This window comes from Stegastes partitus, unplaced genomic scaffold (genome assembly GCF_000690725.1).
Source record: "Stegastes partitus isolate 25-593 unplaced genomic scaffold, Stegastes_partitus-1.0.2 Scaffold186, whole genome shotgun sequence".
In the NCBI taxonomy this organism is placed as follows: domain Eukaryota; kingdom Metazoa; phylum Chordata; class Actinopteri; family Pomacentridae; genus Stegastes; species Stegastes partitus.
Genome location: NW_007577917.1, coordinates 35,380 through 56,849, shown reverse-complemented (window position 1 = coordinate 56,849; position 21,470 = coordinate 35,380). Strand labels below are relative to the sequence as shown.

At 44.2% G+C, this 21,470-nt stretch overlaps 2 protein-coding genes across 2 annotated transcripts; both read left to right on the top strand.

Annotated features, from left to right (window-relative positions):
- The first annotated feature begins 5,180 nt into the window (after positions 1-5,180).
- LOC103356150 (crystallin J1B-like) lies at positions 5,181-10,515 on the top strand. The gene is given in 10 exon segments (XM_008280215.1): positions 5,181-5,235; positions 5,815-5,881; positions 6,503-6,682; positions 7,249-7,347; positions 7,878-7,970; positions 8,049-8,205; positions 8,285-8,400; positions 9,019-9,096; positions 9,478-9,617; positions 10,162-10,515. Coding segments are annotated over 9 exon segments (1,032 nt in total). The 5' UTR covers positions 5,181-5,235; the 3' UTR covers positions 10,264-10,515.
- Positions 10,516-12,517: 2,002 nt separating this feature from the next.
- sh3glb1a (SH3-domain GRB2-like endophilin B1a) lies at positions 12,518-20,262 on the top strand. The gene is made up of 9 exons (XM_008280214.1): positions 12,518-12,705; positions 13,135-13,276; positions 13,982-14,110; positions 14,598-14,731; positions 15,213-15,305; positions 17,716-17,805; positions 17,929-18,029; positions 18,553-18,787; positions 19,303-20,262. The coding sequence occupies exons 1-9, from the start codon at positions 12,643-12,645 to the stop codon at positions 19,408-19,410; spliced, it is 1,095 nt and encodes a 364-aa protein (XP_008278436.1). The 5' UTR covers positions 12,518-12,642; the 3' UTR covers positions 19,411-20,262.
- The last annotated feature ends 1,208 nt before the right edge of the window (positions 20,263-21,470 follow it).

Here is a 21,470-nt window from a genome sequence, read left to right as displayed (position 1 = left end):
AGCGATCCGAACAGCTCACGATGCATCTGCACGAAATGTTACTGTCTTCAATTTTCCATCAGTGCACAGACCAACGGTTTGCCTATTTCTGGGTTATTTCACCTGGAATACGACCAGAAATGAAAGGTAATGACTAACCATGTGAGCCTCCAGGAAACAGCATGATTATTTGTGGGCACATATGGCAGACGTGATGCGGCTGCCAGGCTTTTTTCGTCACTGTCACAGCACATAATTAAAGTCAACAATCAAATACCAACTATAATGTTCTTTGAGTGCTTGAATATGAACAAAAACCAAGATTGTGGCGTAACAGAAAAAAGGAAGATAGAAGATCTGACACAAGAAGCCTACAGTCACCTCTAAGTAACAGATGTGTGTGCATTTTTGGCCTACTTCCATGTATGTGGAGTGTTTTATCAACCTCAAATATGCACATTTTCTCCAGACAGCCAGGCCTACGCTCAAGCTACATTAGTACAACTGAAATCCTAATAAACAGACGTGGTTACGATCAATCAGAACTAAATCTGGAGACTGGATTGCATGTGGGCTTGTGGTTTGGTGCCTTTTCAGTCGCTGTTTGACTTTATGTATGCTACAAAACTACTTGGTTAGGTTCAGGAAACACTGTTTGGGTAAAATACACCCACAGAAATGCCAAACACAAAGTCCTGCAATAAATACCTCTAAAAACCAACAGAAGGCATGTCACAGTGCACAAAATATCACATTTCGTGCTGAGGAGCAGTGTAGCTTTATTGTAAGACTGGGTGTCAGCTGTTCCTAAAGATTTTTAATTGTTCCTTGCATTGCAGGTTAGAGAATAGGAATGTCAAAAACTGCAGTTCCTCAAATGACCACTTGAGGCTGACCCCAAAACAAGTCAGTCCCCATTGACCGCTATGTTAAACTGTCCAACTTCTGCAGCAGAATAAACAAGTTTACCACCTGGTACAGAAAAAAGAAGAAGTTTTTGGTCTCTACAGCTAATTTCCCCATTCAGAATAACTGTACAAATTTTTGTTTTTGTTTTTTTTTAAATTTATAACTCACTCATTTAAATTATATGAAGGCTTAAGTTAATGTGTGGCCACTTTTAGTTACTCATGGGTGCCATCACAAGACACAACACGACCAAGAGACGTTTTGATGATCCTCCTCCGCTCCTCTCATGCTCCATCCTTTTGCTCATATTTGAATTAGCGGAAGATGGCAAGAACTGGAGCCAGCACACTGAGCTTCAAAGCTGCTCTTCAGGAAACACATGGGTGACGTTATGGAGATTTGTCCATTTATTTAATGGACAAGGCACATAACACAATTAAAGAGCTTTTATTTTAGCATAACTTTTCAAGTAATGGCCAATTGGCCAAGGCCGAGCCACCATCATGGGAGAGACCGGACATCCCCGATGAGCTGGAGGAAGAGGAGATGCAGGGCAGGAGTGAAGCGTCTGGAGAAGAGGAGACGCCACAAGCCGTCCGTCCGTCCATCATCATGGGAAATGTGAGGCCTCTCCCTAACGGATGGAGGAGCTAACGGCTAACAGCTAACAGTGCTGACCCGGCTGCAGTGGGACTATTGGGAGTGCAGCGACATGTTCACGGAGTCATGGCTGAACGAACTCACTCCGGACTCGCTCATAACTTTGGACAGATTTCACCTGGTCAGAGCGGACCGGAGTTGGAGGGAGAGTGGTGAGAAGAAAGGCGTGGGACTCGCCATGTATGTGAATGAGAGATGGTGTAATGCTAGCACGTTAGCGTTAAAGAGCGGCGCTGCACGAAGGATGTTGACCTGCTGGCGGTTGGTTTGCGGCCGTTTTACCTGCCGAGGGAGTTTTCGCACGTCCTGGCGGTTACAGTTTACATCCTCCCCTCGGCTGATGCTGCTGAACTCATCCATAGTTCAGTGTCCCAGCTGCAAACATCACACCCTCAGTCTCTGATCATCATCTCAGGAGACTTTGATCATACATCACTCTCTACCACTGTCCCCACATTCAGCTAGAATGTGGACGGCCCACCCGGAGACGGTGGAATCTTGGACCTGCTGTGTGGACACCAGGATGCATATGGCTGAATTATTATTTTCTTGTACTTTCTATATTTCTGGATGCGACTGTGGCATGTAAAATTCCCCCAATGGATAAATAACAGTATTATATTCTATTCTATTTTCACTATATAATTCCTTTTACTTTCTTGTTTAGATGAAGGGGGCAGTCCTCCATCGCTGCCACTAGTTAGTCTTTAGCTCAAAGCACTGTTGCTTGTTCATTCCTTTTGCTGGTCACATATCTGCCTGTGCCAACCTTAAATGCACCTCAGCATTGTGTTCAGGTCAGCATTCGTGGCCTTCAATTACACATTGCTACTTTGCAAGTTTTGGCATCAAATAACCGAGTGGCATCCCCTCCACTCCCCACTGTCCTGCCAGATGACCAAAGCCCCCAAAGCTCAGCAGCCCCGCGAACATGCAGCCATCGCCACATTGTCCACACTCCATCGATACCGCCCCGCAGTTCTGCCAGACTGTAATTTATAGAGCTTTACCCTGCTCATTGTGTCACTTGATCTGGTGACGGCGTCTGATCTATTTGTGCAGCTCTTTCATCCGCTCTGTGAAGGGCATGTTATCTCGCTGCCGGAGGAGGCAAACACACTCCATTTCCTGCAGATTTGCCTGATGAAGATTTATCCCTGAGCTGTACCCGACTTAATATATTTACACAAATTGAAGAGTCACGTGTTCCTGTTAACCAATCCTTATTTGAAGTCTGTTTTCTTGTGAATTTTCTCTACGTGCAACTGGAAACGCAACACTTTGTATTCGTCAATGCAAAGCAGCTCTTCATAAATAAAGGGAAATTTCAGTGAATAGATTTGCATGCTACGATTTTGGTACAGTTACTGACAATACCTTCAGTATCTCTCCACAATGACATCTGAGAACGTAACCTAGAGGTCACTGTGAAGGCGACCATAGCGGCTTTTGTTCATTGTTTTCTAACTGCTATTGATTGTCTGACCCGAGCCGTAGCACTCTATTTTGGTGTTTTAGAAGGCCAGAGGAGAAATCAATGGTCTGGGATACCCATGAGAGGCCTGGGATAAGTGGCGAGGGGCCAGGCCTTGCAGGGTTTCATCAGAGTTGCAGCAGTGGAGAGGATCAGCTGGGAACTGTCAGGGCGGAGGCAATGGAGTGGAAGATATACAGCGAGAGAGAGCATGACAAATCAAAATGACAAAGAGAGTCTATGAAAGTCATTTCAGCATATAGTAATTCACCCTCTGGTGTTAGAGTCGAGTTCGTTAAGTGCAAATTAACCTATAAATGAATGGTTCGTCCCTTTTAGGAATTTATAGAAAATATTAGTAGTTTTATTAAAAGTGTCTTGAGTGTAAGCACATGTGGACAGACTCTACATGACAGGCCAGGCTCAGTAGTGAGGAGTGTTAAGTCTGCAGAGAGGCTCAGAAATCACATCTAATGTCTTCAGCCTCTAACAGCGTCTGCAGCAGCGTTTTATTCACGTGTGTCAAAAAGCAAAATGAAACTCAAGCTGGCTTAAATCAATAGAATAAAGCACAGCTAGATTTGCCTTCTTTTGAAGTATCCAGTTCACTAACTTTCACTTTTTATGTTTGGGTTTAAACTATTGACTGTAGCAGCCGTCTGTGACATCATCCGTAGATTGTGAAGATCAGGAGTCTTGGCAGTTCAACCTAACTCTTGACTATTGCAGGAATAGAGCGTCTGGCTGAGACAGATTATGAACTGTCCTATGACCCACCTGTCACCCAAAGTGGCCACGCCTTTAATGCAGAACTTTAATTGTTAACTTCTATAGAAATCTTTTCCCCGTACAGTTTTCATGATCAGGGAAATTAGTTATGGAGACCAAAACCATCTTTTGTACCGGGCCATAAACACGTTTATTTCTGCTTTAAAGTTAGTCATTTTAACATGAGGGTCTATGGGGATTGACTCACCTTTAAAACCGGCCTCTAGTGGCCGTTTGAGGCGCTGCAGCTTTTAGCACTAGCCGATAGTGAAATATTTTGACAGTTATTGGATGGATTGTCGTGAAATTTTGAACCAACGTTCATGGTCTCCAGATGGTGATTCTTGGGCTTTTATTTTATCTCCGTTAGCAGATCAAAGTTTTCTTCAATTAAAAGAGGGAAACTTAACATTGACAAAGACATTCATGTCATGTTTGGGTGGAACAACACAGACATACTGATACGTCCATCCCAACATTTCTGTTTGATTCTAATGATAAAAGTTTAGCATCTAAACTCAGTCACTGGGGATAAATGTGGATTTCATCATTANTGGGGATAAATGTGGATTTCATCATTAACAGGGGACACAGTAGGAAGTAAATTTGCTACCACCAGGAGCTAGCCCATATCATTTTTTATTTTGTTTTATGTACTTTATTGATTGTCTTTTGACATATCCCAGCTTGTTAGGAAGCTGGGGTCAGAGTGCAGGGTCACTACAGCGCCTCCACAGCAGACAGGGCAGCTTGGCTTTTGTTCTAACTCGAAATGACTGATGCCAAGTGTTTTATTTTTGTGTTAAGCCCGAGCAGTATTTTACCAGATCAGGAGAAGACTTGTGCTGTGACATTCAAAGTGGAATAAAGGACATAATGGCATAAATAAATTCTGTATCCATACTTTATATGACTCAGTACCTAGATTTTAAAATAATGTCTTAGCTGTCAAACGTCTGCTTCATTGTTCCTAGAAAATATCTCCCAGTGGTTTTGGTGATTCCCTGAGTTTTCCTCGAGGACCACCGTGAGTGAACGATCTCCATGACTACAGGATGGACCGTATTATAATTAAGTCTCCAGCCATTCGCGCACCCCTCAGGATGAACTTTGGCAACGTTGGACTTCCGTTTATCTCCATCAGGAGGATAACATGTCAGATTGTCCAGTATTTTGGTTTATGACCAAGTAACTGCAGAACTAATGACATTACAATGAGCCTCAGCTGGACAAATCCCCTTTTCTGAATGCTAGTGATGCTTCTTTGATTGCTGTGTGTTATCGGTGCGGTCCAGTTCTGGCCTTGGGTGCTCTGCAAAGATGGTTTTTGCGATTGGTCTGTGCTTATCAGCCATACGTACAGTACCCTCCCTTTTTTCTGAAAACTGACACTGAGTCAGCAGCACTTCAAGTGGGACGCTGAAAGGTGAAGATCAGGCTGTAAGGTAAGGACAAACAAGGCTAATATAACTTCTTCATGATGCATTATACATCGTTTTAGGAACTTCTGGGCTATTAAATGACAAGATATGCACAGTCATATTCTAAGTATAACACAAAACAATACGACTAAATCGTAAAGAGTGTGCTGGTAATGATCATAAAGTCATGAATACATCAGAACAACTCTAATCCTTTAACCATATGTTAAGCAGTGACATGTAGTTGATGCTGTGCTGTGTTCGTTAACATGGCAACTGTTTTTTTTACTATTAAAATAAATGGTTGGAAGCTTGATTCCACGATGAGTATTTCACCAAAAGAAACAATAGAACTGCTATGTTGGGATATTCTATATGCTGCATTCATCATTGCAAACACTGAATTAAAGGTTCATGTGTAATGGTGTCATCTGCTACGTTAGACCCTGTTTCCCACCACAACGTCGAGCTACGTTTCTATTTCCTTAATGAAAATTACAGGTTTTCATGCAGGCAGCCCTTTCAAAGGTTACGTCTGAATATAACATGAAACCCTCTCCACATTTCTCTTTCATGCCGTCCGTCCGTCCGTAATGAAAGCAGATGGCCTCGAGTGCGGCAGACAGAGCCATCGGGGCCATTATCGGGGCAGCAGTGGCAGATGCAGCAGGTAAGATAAAGTGTGTGAGATGCAGATACCGGAGCTGAGTTAATTAGCAGCAGAGTTTTTCATGTGGCAAACCACGTCTCCTTCCATCAGCTCCCGTGTCCTAATAATTCATGTGCCTGTTGCTCATTTGGATGCTCTCAGGGGCCTTTCTGCTCTTTCACGCCGTAGTCATGGTTATTTTTCATACTGCAAATGTGATACACGTGTTGAATGCATTGCTTTTGTCGTATTTTCCACCTTTTACAGTTAAATGCCTGTTGCGCAACATGACATTTCCAATCTGCTTTTGTGTAGCGTTGCACAGAAACATAACCGGTAGAGTTATCCATAAGCAACATCTGCAGATGGTGATAAAGCCCATGGGTGGTGCCTCCATTTCTACAGCTCGTGCTGATTTCACACTTAATGTTATGAAAGCTGAGTTTCTGCAACAGCTGCTCTGATAAACGTACTTTTACAACCACATCTAATTCTTAACGCCGTATAATGATGCATATAAGAAGAGTGATTCCAACAGTAGCTGCTTGTGCAGGTAATTCATGTTTAGAGTCAGGATTCCCCAATATAATGCATTTACTGATTATGCACAAACAAAAAACTAGTGTGTGTGTGTGTGTGCAGCCCAGCCCATGCACTGGATCTACAGCCCAGACCGGCTGAAAGAAGTCCTCTCCGATCTGGAGCCCTGTCCAGAGTTTCGGCCTCAGTCAGCGAATCCTTTCTACCGCAGGACAACGGGCGAGCAGACCTGCTATGGAGACCAGGCGTACGTCCTGCTGGAGTCACTGAGTCAGTGCGGAGGTACTGAGATCCACCCAGACGGGCAGCAGCTATGTGTCATATGCAAACACGGTATTCTCAGAGCCTGCCAACACGCTGCGGCAGCTTATTTGCCAATACAACTTAGTACAAGTTATACTGATACGATAAGCAAATCATATGAAACGATGATGATTCTTGTAGTTTATGGAGCATGACTCATCAAAAATCAAGCTTTACCCTTACGTAGAGTGTCTGTATGTTAAATATGAAGCCAAAGGAGGTCAGAGTCCTGCGCATAAGCCATATAACAGTTTGTTTAGTTTGGATTAAATGACATTATATGTTATACGGTGGGATTGAAAGTCCAAAACTAGCTGTTTCCTCTGCTAAGGTTTCCTATTTGTTAAGTGTGGTCATATTTACGGCTCTAACTCTTGGCAAATAATCACATTTCTCCAAACTATCGCTCTATTTTGCGACACAAACCACCTTTAAGAGACTTGTGTGTAGAATATAGTGAACAAACCAGTTCCATCTCGCTCTTTAAAACACGCCAGTAACAGAAATGTAAACGTTCTTCTGATGATGCAGCTTGTTTTTTGCAGATGTGGACGTGGACGACCTGACCAAGCGCATCTACAAGTTCTTTGGTCCGGGAACTGTGTACGATCTGCCTCTCAATGATCCCTACAGAAAGAAAGGAGGTGCTGTACCTGTCCGCCTGTTACATAACTTCACTAAACAATATGTCGATGTTGTGATTTCCATATTAGTTAATGAGCAGCTTAACATACCTAGAAGGCTGTGAGCCCCTCTGTTGCTGTCCGATAACGCTGTGGAGTGTTTTTTTCTACCTGCTGACGGGGGAATTCCCTCTCCAGGAAAATGTTCCATACAGTCAGACTTCCCTGTTCTTGGTTGGTGTCCAGCACTTTGAATATTTGCTGCTTTTTTTACTGTCAGGATGTCATATAAATACAGTGCTGCAGTATATCACCATAACACCACAGGGCACCTTTGGGTACAGTAAAGTGCAGATGGCTTTGTGGCTCAGGGATAACATAAGAAGAGCTGCGTCATCGTGGGCAGTGATAGCCATCACGGCTGAACAGACAAAGAAAAGAGCTCCACCTACAGAGAGTTCAACTGCTACAGCAGAAAGGAGGTGTTTCTCTCCTCTTCTCTTCCTTCATACTCCCCTTTAAAAAAAAAAGCCATTTCTTGTGTTCGTCAGGTCCCAAAGCCGTTCTGCCCATCGACGGCCCGTGGAGGAACGGGAGCCTGAAGGCTTTCTTCAGAAATGTCGATGCTGGCAAAGAGGAAACTGGTAAAGATCCCATAAGTGCACAGCCCTCTGCAGGCCTGTGATTTTCATGTTGTAATCTTTGCGTATGTGTTTTACGAGGCTGTGACGTGGACTGTCAGATGGATGGAGTCACTAAGTTGGCTCCGGTGGTGGCCATGTTCGCCGGGCGACCCGAGATGCTGGAGAAAGTGGAGAAAGCCCTCCGGGTCACCCAGAACAACGACATGTGTGTGGCTATGACGCTGGCTGCAGCGAGGTGAGGGACGGTCCTAACAGATGTCACGACAGGAAACGGTATCCTGAACCTGTCTGACTGTGTTTGTACTGTGTGAAAGGTTTCTGGAGCATTTCATTCTGAATGGTCCAGACCCCAACGCTCTGAATGCAGTTCTGGCGCAGCTGAACGACTCCAAGAGACAGAACCCTCAGGAGCTGGACAGGGCTGTCATTGGTAAGAGTCTAGTGGTTTGTTCACTTTGACATTTAAGGGAACAGTTGTGCTACTTTACTGTCCTGCACAGAGTTGCATCAGAAGATTGATAACACTCGATCATGTGTCAGTCAAAGGGCATTAATTGGTAGAATGGTGTAGACATGGACAGAAAACAATACTAAACATCTTTGCAATCAAGTCTTGGATGTTGCTGGTAGGAGTCTTAACCATTAGGCGCTCAGAATGCCCTTAAAGTTTACTTTGTGGGAGTTTACAAGACGTTTTATGAGCACGCCTGCAGCTGCCGCTACTGTACGCTGCAGTTTAACATGCATTCCAGTGTGCAGAAACTGTCCATCTCGTTGGGTTACGTTGCAGGGTGAAGCAGGAACTATTTGCTAATTTGCTCTCCAGTTTTCTCTTAACCTTTTTTAAATCCTGAAACCAACATTTGGGGACATTTGGTCAAAATAAACACAAATAAATATGACCATCCTTAAATAAAGTACAGATTTGTCCACCCCCGTTACATCTATAACGATGCATAATATGATGCAGTGTGCACTCAGAGCCAAAATGGGTTCCAGTGTTTGAACAATAAAGTGTTTTATCTCTCTTCCTGTTTCTCTGCTAAAGCTCATATCCACCAGGTGAAGGACAACTTAGCCAAGGCATCCCAACAGCTCATACCTGCTGTGTTCACAAACACATGAGGTAAGCCAGTAGGTAGCAGCAGGACTCAGGTCTGTTGACTTGGCATCGCCTGCACATCCGTCCTGTCAGTGTATCCGTTAGTGGGTCCTCCCGCCTTTGATCTCCTGACTAATGGTCTCCCCTCCTCCTTCCCTTTTCATTTTCCCCTTCCCGCTGAGCCGAGTGTCTCGGGTTTTACGGGGCTAAAAGGTTGAGATCCTTAATGTACACGTGAAGACTTCTGCTTCTGCCGGATCCGTTCTAGTCTTTACTATATCATAAAGTTAACAACGTCAAACAAGTAAAGGAGTTTTAAGAGGCAGTGATAACATCACATCATATCTCCAGACTGGATTTCACTCAGATCATCTGTTATCATCAGTCTGTCTTTTTTTTGTGCAGCTTTGCCTGGTGCGTTCCAGGGAGCGCTTCATGGAGTCCTGACGCTGAACCAGCTGGATGAAGCAGTCAGGAGCACCATGCGCTGCGGGGGATGCACCGCCAGCCGAGCCTCCTTCATAGGAGCCTGCTTTGGAGCACAGGTACTGCCGGAGTAGAGGGCGGCCGTTATCCAGCGATAGGAATCAATAAGAGGAGGAAAAGGATTTGCATTCCAGATAGATTGCCTTTTTATTGATTGTTTATGCAAAAGAAGGGAGAGAAAAAAATGGTGTTTTGATTTTGTTTCATCGTAATGCAAATCAGATGTGTAAGACTTGTATCGTAGCTGGAGTCTGTGGTTACCATGGCAAGAAGACATGAGCTGAGCTTCGTACATCTGCGATACCACTTGAGTGTGAAGTTTTCCAGATGGCGATGCACTGATACTTGCACACTTTTAAGTCACAGCTCATGCGGCCGTAACGTGCAGCACTGACGGCGGGAAAACGCTTCGTACTTGTTCACTGATGTCCAACAAACTTACAGCAGAGCTTCACCTTAAATCTACTTTGTCAGCGGCACCTGAGAATAGATCCTCTCGCATACTGTTGTCTGTGTTTGCTCCTTTTAAGACTGCAGATATTCTGAGAGCTTTGTGCTTTCGTGATGCTTTCAGCTGTTGTCTTGATGTTTTGTTTTTTTCAGACCGGCCTCCAGGGAATCCCAGAGTCGTGGAGGGAGAGGACGCTCAGATACCCTCTGCTGCTGGAGCTCGCCGAAAACGTGGTCAAAAAAAGGCAGCAATAGTCGTGTTCGTCTTTAATTTTACCCTGAATTCAACTTCAAGTATTTATAGAGTGTGGAGAGTTGCATTTCATTGATGTTTTTAAAGACTTTCTCGAGTTTACAGATGTTCTTTGACACAGCGACCCATGACAGTCGCATTCTAAAGCCTGGTGCTGAATGAAACTCGAATCCATTTGCTCTGTCAAAGCTGCATTATGTTAGAAAGTGAAGGTTTGGGTAACATATTCTCAAATAAAAAAAACTTTTATGTGACCAGCATGTTCTGTTATCTTCTTCGCTGCGACGTCAGGAAGCCTCGATGATGAGAAAGTCATTTTGTCGATGTCAAGCTTCAGCAGGTTATTATTCCTCCGAGAACTTTCTGTTTTCGCGAAGTGAAAGAACAGATACACACAGATTTACTACTGGAACGACCAGAGACTTGCAACTCATTCCTCCCTCAAAGGAGCTGTTCTGCCTTTCCAAAAGTGCTGACTTCCATATTTGCATGTTTAAAGCACCCGCCCCAGCACTTCTGAAAGTTGGCCAAGCACAAGGCATTGCCAAAGCCTTAATATCTTTGACATGGTGTGGTTATTAAAAAGTGCTGCGTGCAGGCTACTGTTGCAGCTGCTTTTACAGCTTATACCTACTTGTTGACAAGTGATGAATAGGCAGTGCTTCAATCTTATTAAAGCAGAGTGAACACAGTAAATCAATGTCTTAATGGAAGCTGGTATTAACTGTTATCTTGGCTGGACTATATGTAAGAACCCACTGTTGTCTATCGCACAGGAACAAATGTTTGGATAAAAAAAACCTTGGAGCTACCCTTTAGGTGAGTGGAAAGGTTGTGGCTGACGGTGTGTTGGAAGCCCACAGAGGGGAAGTCATTGGATTTCTCTCTCTGCCTGACTTCCTCCCACACAGCAGGTAGCAAGCTCAGTCTGGCATAATTACATCCAGGCCCGAAGAGTGTTTTTGTTTTTCTAAAAATCTGAAGAAAAAAAATTCTCAAGACATTTTTCTAAAACAGATGAGAGGTCTGCTAAAGATATTGTGTTGAGGATGGGGCGCGCAAAGTAATCAGGGATGAATGTTGGGTGATTGAGCAACTGACCTACAAGGATGTAAAGAATCTCTCCCTGGTTCCCTGAAGTGAGCACATTAACTTCATCTTCATTACAAAGTCCAACCACGGCTGCTGCAAATAAGACCAAACGCAGACACCCCTCGTCCCTCTCTTTCTCCCGCTGCACATAGATATTAAAAATAAAAACTTTGCCATGTGTTTGTCGTAGGTGGAAAGTGTCAGAATCAAGTTTATAAACAACTACGACTGATTGGATGGCGTATACTGCTTGAAAAAATTAATTCCCGTTGAAACAGCTGTCAGCACAGGAACAAATCAATAGTAAAGGGTGTGAATGGTGACAACCGATGGGTGTTAGTTCAAGAGTTCAGGGCAGATGATCGTCATAAATGCAGAAAGAGCCTGCGCAAATAATGCCTTCACTGTGTCCTTAATGCTAGGTCGTTCAGCATCCACATTTCTATTTTTAAAAGTAGCGTGTCTTAATGTAATTTTAAAAAATAAAAATCTAGTTTTAATGTTTACTTTTGTTTAACGTGCTAGTGCCAAATGTTTTTAATGTGGGTGTTGCATGAATTTGTGAGGGAAAATACTATCACACCAAGGGTTTCACACCACTTTTAACTGTCCCAATACAACACAAAACCAAAAATGTATTCATACCACTGAGGACAATTTGTTTGCAGCAGAATATTGTGCACAAAACATCCAAAAAAAACACACAATGAACAACTTTCTCTGGCCATGGTGGTCGCATTTCTTACGCTACTATTGCAGATATTTTGATATTTTTTCCCAATTACTTTTTTCCTTCTTCATGCGCTTTATTATGATTGTGATATTTCCGCGTGACCTGAATGCAACAAAAGATTAGTCGAGTCAGAGAGCGACACACGACGCCAGAGCGAAATCCTCCGCTAACTTCCGTGTTCGCTTTAACTCGCCGTACTCCGGGTAGTGGTTGCCTGTTCTGACACATCAAACTTGCGTCTATATTGTTTATATTTTGCAGCGTGTCTCGTATCGTAAAGCGATAAACACAGATTCTTACACTCACATCATTTTTAGTGCCCACTTTTCCTTTAAAGGCGTATTTCGCAATACGCATGCGTAGTATTAGCTTCTAGCTGTCATGCTAGGTTGGGGACGGGAGTTATCTCGTCGGTACATCGTCTTTGTCTGGATCAACAGCTGGGTGGAACTCTGACAAAAAAGTTGCCTCAATGACATTTTCCGTAGGGATGGACATTTGAGTGTGCGACTAGCTAGTTCATTGTATTTCGTGTTTCTTTTCCCACCGCCGTGCCATGGACTTTAATGTGAGGCGACTCGCCGCAGACGCCGGTACTTTCCTGAGCCGCGCGGTACAAGTAAGTTCACCCGTTGAAGTTCGTTGCTAACCGACGTTAGCCGCTAGCTCAAGCAGTCAGGTAGCGTTAGCTCGCTTGCTAAACAGCTAGCGTTACCGTGGCTGTTATTGTGTAGCTAAGTGGCCCGTTATCGCCTAAAAGTGAGACCCCTTTTAAGTTAGCTGTTTTCTTTTACACTGCAGGGTGCATTTACCAACACCAGACATACTTCAAGCTTAATACAAACCCCAAAAATGTTGTAGTTGTTCAACATATCCATCAATGCAGGCCTCGGGATCGATTTGATTAAAGGCATCAACCGGAGCCGATAGCGGCAACTTTTGTTTTGTAGGCTAACGTTGCTAACGTTAGTTGATCAGCGACACCTCAGACTTGTGCTCTCAGACAATTTGTGTCCTCTATAAACACTTCTATTTGTATTTTTTGCAGTTTACAGAAGAGAAGCTTGGCCAGGCTGAGAAGACAGAGTTGGATGCCCACCTGGAGAACCTGTTGATCAGAGCTGAGAACACCAAGCAATGGACAGAGAGGATTATGAAGCAGACAGAGGTCTTACTACAGCCCAACCCAAGTAAGCCCATGCTTTCTGATGAACCTGTCAACCACAATGCTGTCACATTGCAGCTCAGGGCAGGTACCCACCCTAAGCCCCCCATCCGGGGCAGGAAGACGCCCAACCTTGTTCGTAGGTGTGTCAACCTCATGCCGCTGACTTTTCTCATCCCACAAGCCCATTACCAGCTTATTTATGTGCTGCTTTTATCATAAAAAACAGCCCACAAGAGCATCCAATAACCCCTCAGTTTAGGAGGTGTGTGCCACTAAGGGTCACACGAAAAAATGCCAAACATCTGTGAGAGGGTGCTGGACGTACATCCGTAGGTAGGGTGTCTGTAAGCTCAGCTGTGCATCCTCCTCGGCTCGCACCACGACGCCACATCGCTGCAGCACAACAGCAGCACAGACACAACAAACACCGACGGACCATCTGGTGGCTGCGGTCTTGTGTAACCGTCTTAGACACGGTAAACTGGCTTCGCTCCACTTTTCCTGTGTCCACATAAAACACGCCACTGATGAGCTGTCTGTTCTTTCACATGACAAAGTAACATGAAACAAATCAAATCAGTTTCAGATGAGAAATCCTGAACTCTCTCTCGTCATAATGAAAGCTTCTGTTTGCAAATTTAAGTCAGGCAGTTCGGAGGCTTCTCGGACCGGCGTCGCTCCCTCACTGTAGTCTTATGACTTTGTAATTGAGTTTTCTCGTCTGCAGATGTTCGGCTAGAAGAGTTTGTGTATGAGAAACTGGAGAAAAAAGCCCCCACGCGGATGAACAACCATGAGTTGCTGGGCCAGTCTATGATCGACTCCGGAAATGAGTTTGGTCCTGGGACTGCCTACGGTGAGTGCTCCACAGAAACACATCGCTGAAGCTGTTCGACTCTGCCTGTGGCTTTGCTGATTCAAATTTGAAAACTTTCCCTTTTTTAAAATCTGCAAAGGCAGCAAAGAAGATAGTTGATCTCATGAAACCAAAGTAGCCGGTTGACAAACAACAATCCTCCCCGACAGTATTCCCCCGACAAAAAACACTGAAAGCCTCTAGTTATAAGGGGTTTGTTGTTGTTGAGCATTTCTTTGCATGCCAGCGTTCTGTCTCACAAAGACTTGTAAAACTGAGTAAAGGCTTTTCTGAACCACACTCTGTTGTGATTTAAGCACCATCCCCTGCCAGTTGTCCCTCGGCCATGTCATTCTTCAGTTGTGGCCGTAGCTTATTAGTAACTCCGAGTGTGGTAGTCAACAAATCTTCAGGCTTTTCCACGTTGCGTAATCTTCTTCTGCTCCGTGTTGTTTTGGGAGTTTATATCTGCTGCTGACCATCACAGGAAACGCTCTGATAAAATGCGGCGAGACGGAGAAGCAGATCGGAGGAGCCGAGCGGGAGCTGATCCAGAGTTCTGCCATCAACTTCCTGACACCTTTCAGGAACTTTCTGGAGGGCGACTTTAAAACCATCCTGGTGAGTTCGGCTTCTGGCTGCAGATCTTGAATCAGTTCGCTGGACTTCAATGTGGGACTAATTCACAACACAAGTGCTTGATGACTGAACTCATCATTTTGCAGTCGCTCAGTGAGGTTAAAAAATACTTTTAAGGCAAAAATTCAGGCCAGATCAGTTTGTAGATAGACATGGATTTCACAAGTCTAGAAAATAGTTTGATGCTGTTATTGTGTGAAGCTAAATAATGAACAATATACTGTTTTCAGTGTTCTGTGAACTACTTTGCTCAGGTACAGTCAATCCTAAGTCTCCCTTTTTTGTACTTCTGGTGCAACATAAGACCTTTTAATTACATATTTCACCCTCAGTCTGTTGTAAACGGCCTGATGAAAGCCAAGACAAACCACAAACCTCATCTGCATGAAAGCTGACATTATGCGTAGCTCCGAGCTGAGAATCGTATTTCTGAGGGTGCTATTGTGTCGTGACTCGTGTCCAGAAAGAGCGGAAGCTGCTGCAGGTCAAACGCCTGGATCTGGACGCAGCCAAAACCAGACTAAAGAAAGCCAGGATGACTGATGCTAGAGCTGCGGTGAGTACACAAACACACAAATCATCGTCAGCGCTACGCCGTCGTTTGTGCATGTGGCTGTTTACTGTTTTAATGCTGATTAATTCTCCTTTCGCCAAAATCATTAGCCAACTTCCTTTTGGGGGAAGAGAAGCTCTCAGGGCGTGTCCCGCTGTCCCTGTGTCTGAAGTCACACCACCGACACACTAAGTTACACAACACGAGGCTGACCATTTTATCTCTTGTGACTCGCATACAGTCACATGAGCAATGATGGGAAGTTTAGACTTCCTCTTTGTTTTTTTGCAGAGAGTCGTCTTCATTTTATCTTTTGTTTTGTGTTCGTGTTCTTTGGACATGATTCAGATTTTAACTCTTCGTTGCACCAAAGTGTGACTCCAGGTGTGTGTGAGCAGGATGTGTTTATTGGTGTGTCGTAATGTGGAAGAAACAAATGAAGACAAAGTGGGGTCTTGAGGCCGTTCATGAGGAAAATACAATTTCAGCAAATGACTTTTGAAGTGTCTTAGAAATGTTGAAATATGACCTCAGTTTTTCTCGTGAGTCCCTGCTAGTTTCTCTTCTTGCAAACATAATACTTTATTTCATCACTGCTCCTAAACAGTCGAGCATATCTGACTTTGTAAGACTCCCCCGGTTTAGACTGTGGCTCCCTTTGCCTCCTCGGTTCCCACGCTCTCAGCTCTTCCTCGTGTCTCGGCGTCTCCCAGCGAGGATGTGAGGGGCAGCGCACGCCGGCGTGTCCTCGCTCTCAGCTCCGCTAAGAGCCTCTCCTCTCAATGAGGTGCATTTAAAGAATTGGAAAGTCTTGAATGAAGGCTCAGGGGGAAGAATTTCCGGATGGGGGGGAGGAGCGAGGAAACACGAGTTAGCTCCCTGGATTCCAGTTAACAATGCCTGCAGAAGATTAAATCTCTAATGACCTCATACTTCATTACGTTATCATTAAAAGCAACAAACACCTAACCTCCTGCTCGCCCCGCCCGGGCTGCATCAGGAGCAGAGGGTGTGCCGGTAAGGACATGGATGACACATATACTCAACATAGAACTAATACACAGGAGCATCATCTCTAAACGGTTCATGTCAGAGCCGAGGATGGACATTAAACACAGGACGATATCAGAGATAATCTACAATAAATGAGTTGCTTTTGGCCCCATGAGCGTAACTTTCAGGTCTTCAGGTTGCAAAATTATTATTTTGTTCTCCTTGGAATATTCTTTTTAAATCTTTTCCACAGTCTGCTCGGTGTTGACATTACATCGTGTGCTTAATCTCTACAAACACTTTTGTGTCCTGTCAACAATATTTGAGCAAACAAGTTCCCTCACGAGAAAGAAAGTGTCACTCGAGCCGTAAACAGTAGTTTCTTCTGGTTAACACCAGCGCCGGCTCTTTTCTTTAATCTGCGCTCCAGTGATGGCGTTGCAGGAAATCTGAAGCGGTTTGGGTTGCATGAAGGCTTCGGGATGAGAAGTATTTCATGCCCTACGGTCCTGCTGAGTGTGGTTTTGTCAGAACGCACCTCTTGTCTCGCTTTCACTCTAAGTGTCAGGATGTGTTGTGTTGGCTGTGGCTTCGCAGCAGCTGTAGCTCTAACTACTGTGTCACTGTTTTCAAAACGCCAAGCAGCAGATGTGAGCGGAGGAAGTGACAGAGGTGAGTGGAATGTTGGAGCCATCTTTGAATTGAGCACAAACACACACACACACACACAACAAACCCCTAACAGCTGCCGTCCGTCTCTTCCTCCATCTCCTCCACGACACATACCGCCGTACCTCACGGGAAACCTTGAATCCTTGTGGACGGGTCCTTAAAGAATCGCGGAGGCTTCCCTTCCTCCACAGCTCTCTGCCGGCCTCTAATGTAAGCTGTGGAGGGAGCAGGACAGCGAGACCATTGTCCACATGTTTAGAAAGTCTCAACAAGCCATTATTGAATCACTGGCCCGGTATGAAGAAAAGGAAACGTTTCCCGTAGGACAGAAACGTCACATTCAGATGCTGTGTCCTTTTCCTTGTTGTTCCTGTAAGTCTTGTTATCTTATCATCACATCTGACGTCCCTGATCTTGTCTCCTTGTGGCCGTGTCATGTTAAACTCCCAAACAGAGACGAAAAGCAAAATTTAAACTGTTGATTTACGGTTTAATTTGATGGTTTTTGTCTAAAATCAGAGAAGCTTTAGCAACAAATACTATTCAGACTCGGAGGTGGAAACACCTTCTGGGCTCTCAGCAATGCAAAGATGTGCCGTTTTTCTTTGTTGTTTTTGTATTTCCTTTGGTCTGTGCCTTGATTGTCACCACTTTTCCATTTTGTTTGTGAAGATTTTGCTTGTTTAGATCATTTCATGGTGTGTATTTGTGCCTGTTCTCTAAACTAACGGTACGTCTTCGTTCTCAGGCAGAGCAGGAGCTCAGGATGACCCAGAGCGAGTTCGACCGTCAGGCAGAAATCACCCGACTGCTGCTAGAAGGCGTCAGCAGCACCCACGTACGTAACACAGCCCAACGAATATCACCAACAAATATGACTACAGCGCTGCCTCCTTTTGGTAGTAAAGCCTCTAGTCGTTTGTGCTCAGCTGAGATGCTGTTTGTCGTCATGTGTTTCCAGGCACACCACCTACGCTGCTTGAACGACTTCGTGGAGGCCCAGACTACGTACTACGCACAGTGCTACCAGTACATGGTGGATCTGCAGAAGCAGCTCGGCAGGTGAAACACCGCTTCCTGCCTTTTTTAGAATAACTCCGTACAGCGAGCTTTTCTCATGCTGCTGCCCGACTGTTTAGAAAAATGTCACAGCTTTTCTGAAACACGAGATCCTCTGGAGCAGCTCTCGAGGAAACAAACACACACGAGTGTTTTCCAAACAGAGCTGACATTATGTTCTTACTCATTTCATTCTGCAGGGAACATCAAGTCGTCCCGTCCTTATCTCTTATTTTTCTCATTTCCTTCTCAAGTGGGTAACGTTCTCACTCTTCCTGTGAACTGAGGCATCGAATGTTCTTGTGATCCTCGTGTGATCAAAGCTGAGAAAGTTCACGCAGGCTCGCGAAAAGTTCTCACTTTTTTGGCGAAGAAGGAAAATGACTAATATTGATGAAACTAAATGAGGTCACAGAGGAGTCAAGCGCTTTAAAGTGAGAGATAACAGGAAAATTTCACAGCCCCCACGGCCGGTCCACGGTTATCAGCGCTCATCACCTCCTCCTCCTCCTCTCCCTTCCCTCAGCTTCCCCTCCACGTTCACCAACAACAACCAGTCTTCGGTGTCTGGCGGGGCCAGCATCTCGGTGCCCACCCTACCGGTGTCTGCCTCCCTGCCCAGCGTGTCGGCGGGCCGCGGCAGCTCCACGGCGTCGGGCGGATTCAGCGAACTGCGCAGCTCCAACGGCAGCCGCAAAGCCCGAGTCCTGTACGACTACGACGCCGCCAGCAGCAGTGAACTGTCCCTGCTGGCCGACGAGGTGAGCGCCAGATAGTCACTGATCAGTTCAATTTATGACTGTTGAGAAAAACTCTGAAGTGCAAATGTTGTTACTGCAGTTTCTCCAGGACCAGCAGCCATTCTCTGTTGGTGTCTCCATTCAATCTAAAGACTGAAAAGATTCAGAAGCCCAGTCTGAATCCAAACTTCCTCTGTTTTCTGTGCGTCCTGTGTAAACATACGATCCACTTTCTCTGCAGTCGCCTCTGCTCAGCGGAACATACGCCACTCCCTTTCCTGGAAAAGATCTGAACTGTCCATTACAAGCTTGTGGTTGATTAACAATGAACCAGCATTACCTCATTTGCCAGCTAAACATTTTCCAGTCCACGGTTGCGTTTTGTGAGCCCACGCTGCTTCTGATAATAACAGGATCTACAACCACGTCGCACCACCAGTGGAAAACAGTCCACAGGGCTGATTAAAGTGCTCACTATGTCGGCTGATAGATGATACAGAGACTTGATAATGGCTGAACCCATCCTGTCCTTCCAGGTGATCACCGTCAGCAGCGTCCCAGGCATGGACTCAGACTGGCTGATGGGCGAGCGAGGAACCCAGAAGGGCAAAGTGCCCATCACCTACCTGGAGCTGCTCAACTGAAGCCCGACCCGTCTCCAGCCCTCTGTAACCGGCTGTGATCTCATATTTATATCATGTTGCAGGGACAGGCCTCACTTTCTCTTCCATTCAGCCGTTTTTAGAAGGAGAAGTGTTTTTTTGTCAGGAACAGAGTCTCGCTCGTAGCGGACTCGTGGAGGAACGAATAAACGCGAGCGAAGGGAAAGCAAACGGACCCATTCCCTCGTCTTTTCTTTTGCAGTACATTTCCTAAACCCGCTTCTTTGTGTTTGATGCCGTGCGACCTGAAATATGTGCCAGAACATCTCCCAAACTGTAACTTAAAAAAAAAACAACAACCGTTTGTTTACAACATGTATCTCAGATGGCGACCTGAATGCTTTTGTTGTTTTCTTCTCTTCCCTCACCGCTAACGGTGGTGACACATCTTTTTTTTTAATTGCAAAAACAAAAGCACTTCAGTTTGAAGTGGATGCTGATTATTTTTAAGTCTTATTTTTTATAATTGATGATCTAACGGAACAGCAGCTGTTCTCCTAAACATGCACCATACTGTACGTGTTGTGTTCACCAGACTGGACGGTGTGATTATCAGCCGAGGCAGTTATCAGACTCTCACCGTGTTGCCTTTACATCCCAGTGACCTGCCTTCACATAGAAGCCTTTTTTGCAGCTACGCCAGCAGTATTGAGACTGTCCGCTCAGCCTCCTCTCTAAGTATTCAACCCTCATACTTGTAGAATTGGAAACCAGCTTCTCCACATTTCAGAAATACTTTCTCCGATTAAATTATTAAATTGTGTATTTTTCAGAAATACACGTGACATTCGTGATGTTTGTCTGGTTTTACTCGACTTTGTTGTTGGAAAAAAAGAAGAAAAAAAAATCCCTGAAAGTAAAGACTTTTACTTTTTTATTTTTTACTAACGAGCTTCCATCGGTTTCCCTAAAACCTGCATTTCAACTCCACATAAATGTTTTGTTACTTTCTGGGAGATTTAAGTGTATTATTATTATTACACATCTGCTTTTGTTGTTGTTGTTTGTGTGTACCTGATAAGATTGCATACAATTGTAAAATAAATATACAATACGATGCATTAAACGTACACGTGTTCTGCGGTTTCATGCGTGTGAGACGTGCGCTTCACTTTCATGCTACCTGATGGAGCCACTAGAGGGCAGAACAGCCAACGGGATCCGTCCCAGTGTTTCCACCATGTCACGTCTGGCAGAAATGTGAGATTGAGAAACTTTCTATTTTCACTTCTACTTGAGTAAAATGGCTTTAAAAGAAAAACATAAAGAACAGCATGCACAATAGGTGATTAACCAACAAAAAAGTGCTGTAAAGGCAAAAGAAAATGCACATTTTTCAGGAGATAAATCCCCTTTGGTGCACTTACAGGTTGATATATTCACCATTTTTCTGCTTGTTGAACTCTCAGTGGTGCACAAGTGTCCCGCTCATCTACAAAAACAAACTCTTACTTTAAACGTGTTCCGTTTGTCATTTGAACAGATTAACAGCAGCCACGAAGCAAATACGAGGAATGAGAAAGACTGAGAGGTGAAGTAAGCAACACAAACGCTGACAGAGTGGCCCAAACTGTGCCCTAAACTAAATGTATTCAGACCCTTTATCCATCAAAGAAAAGGCAAAATTCACACTTAAATAACAAGAAACTGAAAAAAGTAATAATAAATAAAAATTTGATAAATTATAATTTAGTGAAATAAGATGTTGCTTTTGAATTGTGGTTGAAAAGAATAATTAAAAAAATAAAAAACCAAACAGTCCTGGTCAGATTACAGAACCTTGCTGATATTAGGTCCCATCAGGTTTGTTTTTTTGTTGTTTTTTTTTTTCTTTAATATTTCTGTTGAACCACAATTCAAAAGCAACGCCATGATTTTTATAATTTTTTTTATTTATTATTACTTCTGTCGATTTCAGCTTATTTCAGTGATTATTTTCCTTCTTTAATGGAGGCTATGAATGCATCTGAGGACGACTGTACACATATTTTTTATTTTTTCGTGACTTCCTGTTGACTTCTAATCGATCTCTCTTCAGCAAA